We start from the raw sequence: 7,265 nt of genomic DNA on the forward strand, positions 1-7,265 counted from the left end.
GATTTTCCTTCCGCGCAAAAAGATATATACATGTTTATCATTTTTATTCGTAGCCATTTTAATTATTATGCAAAAATGGAAACTGTTTAAAACAAGTCACGCAAGCAACATATCATAAACACGCAATTAAAAAGGTTGCATCAAATGAATGACTCCTTACTAAAATGAAATCCTCACCTTGATCGCGCCCGTGCACGATTTCGGAAAGGGGCACATCGCCCGTCTCATCGTCACTGTAGCTCAGAAGAAAATTGAGAGTTTGATCCAATTACGGGATACATATTTATAAATTGACCTTTTGTCGACAAAAGCTGTTTATTCATAATCATGAGCGCATGTTTATTCTTGTTTGATAAGCAGTATATTACCTCGTCATCACATCATCTAACTGAATTCGTGCGCTGCTTGTTCAGATCTTTAGTTTGTTTTTGAGACCAGTGATCGAGTAAAAAGTGCCCTCACAACACTGAAAAAAAACTTAGAGATGAAAGTCCTAGCAGCTTTACTGTTTCTCTCCGTGGCTCTTTGTTTCACAACAAGCGCATCAGGTATAGCTGATAGACTTTGGTGGTAAAAGATTCAGATGTTTTTGCTACCCTTAGAGACTTTTGTTGACGATGATCATGAGAGCTCATTCGTGTAAACGGTGGCTCGAAAGTCTTCGCTGTTCTGAAATTACTTAACGCTGGCGATAAGTTGTTGTTGTTGCTTTTTTTCTTTTAAGGTTTAGAGTTTTAAGATTTCTAAGATAGTGACTGACTCGATGAAATCAACCAGAGGGTGTTGCGTGTCGTTCGCTTTTCCATACTTTTGAAATTGTTTACCTGGATAACCTTAGTTTGCGGAGGTGCCCAAAATTACTCACTTAGGTCGATATAAAAGGAATTAAGTTGCTTTCCACCAATCTTGAATCATTTAATATTTTTATATCTAGCTTTGCCAAGGAGTTCCAAACGAGATCCTCGTGGGATACTTGAAAACATCGAAAATGCGTTTGGTAAGTTTAACAAGAAACGATGGTCATGATAACTTTGGAAGTTCAACATGTTTTCGCTGTTTTCAGTTCTTAACTTCGAGTTGGTTTGAGAAGCAACCTTTTTCGGGAGCAAAATTAGCTGCATGCATGTTCGCAGGCATTATAAACGGCATAAATTTTTTTTCATGCGATTTTTCAATCGTTTTATTCTACATTTTCGTTTGCGATTTCATAGCCTAAGAGTACCCACCCCCACCCCCTCGGAAAAAAACGGGAGGGTACGTCGCCCGAGCATTTTTTTCAAGAGCCTCTTGCAGGAAAGACTGGTCAACCGCCCCTTCCACCCCCCTCCTCTCTCCGACGTCTCGCCTCGTTATCATCCGTTATCATTTATATGTAGTTAAATTACATGTTTTTGATTCGTTCCCAGGCAACCCGTGCCCCAATGGTTGGACACGCTTTAACAACTACTGTTATCTGGTGAGCACCACCTCTACTTATTCTTGGTCCCAAGCTCAAGCGCATTGTCGCTCGCTGAGTGCAGATCTGGTCAAGATAAACAGTGCTGAAGAAAACGAGTTTATCTTGAGTCTCGTCAGGAAATTGGCTCCGTCTCTGAAGCAAATCTGGATCGGATTGAAGTGGAATACAAACGGATTTTACTGGATTGATCTTTCAGTTCCGGTTTACAAGAGTTGGGCCCCTCAGCATCCGAATGGCAACGCAAACGAACCATGCGTTCAAATGTGGATCAATAATGGACAACATCTGCCCAAGTACGCATCAGGCTACTGGAATGATATAGATTGTCATTACCGGTCAGATTTCCCAAACGGAATTGTCTGCAAGAAACTGCCTTAAATGACAATTTATCCCGTTAACAAAGTCTTAAGACTGTGTGACTGATTGATTGAGTGTAAGTGATTGGGTGACCGAGTGACTGACTGACTTACTGACTGGCTGACTGGCTGACTGGCTGACTGGCTGACTGGCTGACTGGCTGACTGGCTGACTGGCTGACTGGCTGACTGGCTGACTGGCTGACTGGCTGACTGGCTGACTGGCTGACTGGCTGACTGGCTGACTGGCTGACTGGCTGACTGGCTGACTGGCTGACTTACTTACTGGCTGCCTGACTGATTTACTTACTGACTGACTTATCATGACTAGTTGACTTCAGTACTAGAATGATCTAATGACGCCAAGACTGTATTACCTATCGACACTGAAGCACTGAGTGACGAGCGCAACTGACTCACTAACTGCATGACTGCCTGATTGAAAAAAGTTCTTATTAACAATTTGAGTATTTAGTAGTCTTACGCCTTTCAAGTGGAAAATAAATGACAGCCTGAACGTATCAATTTGATTTATCATTGTGCTCGTGGGTATCACTTAAACAGCTTGTTCGTGTCTTAAAAATTTGCCAGTTTTACGATCAACGATTGATAGTTCGAACAAAATTAATTTCTCGAAACATCAACGAGGACCTCAGATGGCCCCATAGAGTTTTAGCCAGATTATGAAACATCAACGAGGACCTCAGATGGCTCCATAGAGTTTTAGCCAGATTATGAAACATCAACGAGGACCTCAGATGGCTCCATAGAGTTTTAGCTAGATTATGACGCGTGCGCAAGTGTGAAATCAAATTTGTCCTGCCGATCATTTTGAAGTCGAAAAAGGGGTTACAAAGGCAGCTCTTCGCCTTTTCTAAATTGTTCTTTTCTGCATCTAACTTATTATTATTATTATTATTTTTTTTTATTCATTGACAATAGGAACGGCGAATAGAATAGAACTTCGCCAAAGCTTCGCCAAGATCAATATCTGAGCATGCGTAAACATTTGAAACTCGCGAGTGCCAGAAAACCCTTTGGAGACTCTTTAATGTAAATTTCTAAAGAAACTGCGGTGCTGCGTCGGTGGGAGATTCCAACAGGGTAATTTAGTACCACCGACTGAGTTGAAAATGTAAATTGGCCACCGTTAAGAGTTTCAAAGCCTAAATTTCGAGCGTTAGCCCTTCATCAGAGCGAATGACGAAGGGCTAACGTTATCAACTCAGTTGTTAAGAGAAAATTACCCTATCTTTTAATATCCGTACGATCTTGCAATTTTCGTATCAGCTCGTGCGCATTCCTTTGTTATCGACGGTTCTTTAAGATTTGCTTAAAGCTTGCAGGCATACAACATTGCGTTCGCACAGAGCAAGATTTACCACAAATTTGCGTTCGAAGGCCTTCTATTTCAAGTTGGATACACAGTCAGCTAAGAATCCCTTATAAGAAACAGAGCATAACAGCTATTAGCTTCGTCATTCAATAGTTTAATGCATGGGAAGCAGTTTGAAGAGAGCCGCTCTTTAAATGTACTGAAACATTAAAGTGTAACTTAATTGTATAATCTCTAATCTGGCTTTACGTTGAGAGTTTTTAGCAACAAAGCCACGGGAGGAATCAGGAAAAAAAAGAGATAGTTTTGAGACTCCGTTGCTTTTACTTTCATGAAACGCACGAAAAACCACTGGCGATAAGATTTCTTACCGCCTCTTGTGCTAGCTTTGAGTAAAGTTAGGAGCTTTGTTTTGTGGCCGTTTTCCCCTTTCATTTTGCCACATTCAGTCTTTTGCAAGTGGCCCGTTTTCCTGATTTCACGTTAAATCAGCAACAACGTCCACTTCGCAAAGTCTCGTTTCGAGCGCGAGTAAGTGGTTTATTAGATTTCCATGTGTTCCCGTCATTGGAACTTTTGACTGTTTTAATAGATTTAAGCACAGTACAAAATACCTCAATGAAATGAATGGTTCTTTTTCAATTAGTCGTATTTTCACTTCCTTGTGGGAAGTTAAACAGGCTGAATCTTAAAAGAATGGAGATTCACATCAGTATTGGCCTGCAGAGCAGCCTTAATGAGCAAGTGCTCAGTATTTTCTAGCTGAAAATTTGATTTTGCAATGGTGAAAGGCTAACAAGAGAAAGAAATCTGTTCTAAAGGGGTAAGCAGTGTTCAAAAGGAAGGAGAGGGGAGGGGTGGTGGAGCTCATCTATTCCTGCCCCCTCCCCACTGTTCACTTTAACTCTATATCAAACATGGCCGTTTGGATGAGCGATCTTGAGATTGTTACACCTGCCCTTATAGGACACCTGTAATGCAAGCTTCATCAGTGTAAGCCTCAGTCAACAAGATGTCATCCTTTTATTTCTCCACATGTATAGAGACACTTCAATTGTTTCCCCTTTAAGGGAGAACTGATGAAAACTAATGAAAACTTATTGAAGTGACACTATCTTGTATCATTCTTGATTTAAATAAATAAATATAACTCTTATCTAGATATGAATAAGCCAGATAGAATCTGTCAATCTCAAAACAGCAACAACAACTTGCCAACTTAGAACTTGGTTTTCAAAGAGAGCACATGGACTGCTCCCTGTGGAGGAGACTACTATCTCTTCACTTGCCAAACTTGGATAGCTGAGCAGCTTTTATTATTGGTTGAAGCAGTGGAGAGGTAACGTCTGCAAGAAATTATATTCAATAAGAATTGTATTGTTTTTTAAATTTTAGATTTTTTAAAATTTTAGCTTAATATCTTTGACTTATAGACCACATTATACTTATAATAACTACTATGCCATTTTACCATACTATGGCAACTGAACGCTCAAAATATGTAGCAGTATTACGATGTGGAAGAAGGCAAAAATACAGATGAAAAGTGGAGCAACAAAATCAATTAATAGGAGAATGATAAATCTCGTATTTTATGGTTAAACACATAAAACATTAGGATGAGGGAAAGTGGGGCAACTAAATGAAATAATAATGGAATTATAATTCCTCTATTCAATTATGGTTTAACATGTAAAACAGGTGGAAAATTTGCTTGTTGTTTGAATTTTTCCTTAACCTTAAAGGGCTGATGAAAATACCATGCAACTCCCAAAAATATCCATGCATATTACCATGTCAAGCCATCAGATAAGGTGTATCTATTGACTAAGACTCTGATCAGTGTCTAGGCAATGTTTAGTTTTGTGGATGAAGGAAAGGCAGTAAATCCTAGGATAAAATTCTCAGAGTAAGGATGAGAAGCAACATCAAACTCAACCCTTATGTGGCCCAAGTCCAGTTATCAAAATCAAAGCCACAGCAGTGGGAGTTGAACATTCTCACAACTGTGCTATCCTCATCTTCCTGTGACAAGTCTGCTTGGTTGTAAAAATGTTAGTTATTGTGTCTGACAGAATAGTCCATTTTACAGTTGTGTGCTTGGTTGCCAAGCATTTGAACAGGAGTGAGCTAAGGGTGACCTTGTTATGACACAAACCTTGCTGCTCTTCATATGAAAATTACTTTGTTATCAATTTGCTAACTAGATAGTGGTCTCTATCACAACAAGGTCACCTTCAGCCTCATTCCAAATCAAAGGCTTGGTAACTCAGTACACAACTGTAAAATGGCATTTTCATATCCAGGACTATTCTTACCTGGACAATCAGACATAATTTAAGAAATAATAATAATCATCATCATTATCATAAAATATTAAATGATCATTTATCACTTACATGAGTCACAGCCATAGCACCACACACTCACATCACTGAAACTCAAAACCACTGGGTGTCCTGATTCAGAATTGTGATCCACCATGTGACAGTTGACATAACGACTGCAGAAGACAGAGGAGCATACAAGACATAACCAGTTCTCGCCAACATTACTGCATGTCCCACATGGCTTGGACAAGTCAACGTGGAGTGATGATACACTTGTTAATGACTATAAGAGAAAGACAAACAATTCAAATATCAATTTAATGTGCAGGTATCAAGAAGTGAGTTTTGCTGAGGAAATTTTGTTATCCTTGCATTGGCGAACAGTCAAACGTTACATTTTCTGTCGAGCTGAGTGGCCCATTCAGCCAGACCTTAGCCAGTTCCTAAGATATGAAACAACCACCAGTAAATTTTTTACCCTCCCAACATGTTATCCTACCCCCTGCCTCACCCAATCCCCAGCCAGAAATTCACTAGCCTTCCCTGACAGTTCACCAATACCTTCATGTACTCCTCAGTCAGGGGTTTCAAAATGTTTCTAAATAGGCATCATACTCTCCAAAAGTAGGTGAATACAAAAATGGTCATTTGGACCAGAGGAATCCCCAACATGTTATCAAGTAGCTCGCAGAACTTTGGCAGTCGCTGGCTCATCATATTTTTTTCCTGTGCGAAAAGATGCCACTTGCCACTCATGAAAATGATGTTGCACTCAGAAATAATGCAATGTAGGAGTGACCCCCAGAATATTCAGTCATGATCATGATCTGCTCACAGGCAACCACTGGGGCACACTGACTTCCAAGATTGACTGAGGGCTCTTGACCACTAGTCTTAGCCGATGTGAAGAAAGACAGAGACTTAAAATAAATTAAATTATTGATTGTTTGAGTTAAACAGCTGGACAAAATGCAAAATGTCAAATCTTAACAACTGACTGCGTTAGATCAGAGGAATATTTGTTGAACGTCAAGTCACATAAGCTATATTTGAATATTTTTAGAGGGCAGATTTTGCCATGAGCTTAATCGGTTCTCCGTATCATCTCTGTTCCATCGATCCTCTCATTAAGACCAAACGACAGATTTACCCTGTTCACAAACACGAACAGTAAACTGCGATAATCGAACTTACTCTATGAATATGTTTGGCATTGGTGACATATTCTCGAGCAAGGGCGAGCGTTTCCGCTCGTTAAGACACGTTAATTTTTCACCAAACCGAACAAATAGAGATCGACGACTTAAAGCGCGCGGTTCTAACTCTGTCAACCCTGAAGATTTCTGTGATCAGATCTTCGAAGAGCTTAACAAATATACAACGCTTTCAGTTCAAACCTGAACGTGCGGGCAGTCTCTCTTCGGTTCAACAGCAACGAATCCTGCTGCGTCTGACCCTCCTGTAGCCATGATCTTCTAGCTACATTAACTAAGTGTCAAAATTTTTTAAAACCGCACCTAAGTCTGTGCTTTCTTCCTCAGGAGCCTGGGTAGAGCATGTGAAAATTTCAGCCTCTGTATTTTTATTACCCCAGACAAACAGATTATAGTTTTGATTTTCTTGGTGGTACTTCCGATGCGCTTTATCAAAATTTGAATAACCTTCTTTCCACAGCGTGAAAATTTGCCTACCCAAGAGTAAACATCGACTGGCAAATTTTGTGAAAATAACACAGCAGGGGTCTTGTAGATGATATTCACTGCTGACCAAATGTCTTTTGATAC

General features: G+C 39.9%; 2 protein-coding genes across 2 annotated transcripts; one reads left to right on the forward strand and one right to left on the reverse strand.

Moving 5' to 3' along the window:
• The first annotated feature begins 403 nt into the window (after positions 1–403).
• On the forward strand, positions 404–2,327 carry LOC131789915 (lithostathine-like). Its single transcript, XM_059107105.2, has 3 exons — positions 404–548; positions 935–997; positions 1,407–2,327. The coding sequence occupies exons 1-3, from the start codon at positions 485–487 to the stop codon at positions 1,835–1,837; spliced, it is 558 nt and encodes a 185-aa protein (XP_058963088.2). The 5' UTR covers positions 404–484; the 3' UTR covers positions 1,838–2,327.
• Positions 2,328–4,155: 1,828 nt separating this feature from the next.
• On the reverse strand, positions 4,156–7,178 carry LOC131789910 (histone deacetylase 6). The gene is made up of 3 exons (XM_059107095.2): positions 6,879–7,178; positions 5,551–5,764; positions 4,156–4,497 (listed from the first exon to the last, which is right to left on the reverse strand). Exons 1-3 carry the CDS (start codon positions 6,948–6,950, stop codon positions 4,433–4,435), a joined length of 351 nt encoding a protein of 116 aa, XP_058963078.2. The 5' UTR covers positions 6,951–7,178; the 3' UTR covers positions 4,156–4,432.
• Between the last annotated feature and the right edge of the window lie 87 nt (positions 7,179–7,265).

Source organism: Pocillopora verrucosa, chromosome 11 (assembly GCF_036669915.1).
Source record: "Pocillopora verrucosa isolate sample1 chromosome 11, ASM3666991v2, whole genome shotgun sequence".
Lineage (NCBI taxonomy): Eukaryota > Metazoa > Cnidaria > Anthozoa > Scleractinia > Pocilloporidae > Pocillopora > Pocillopora verrucosa.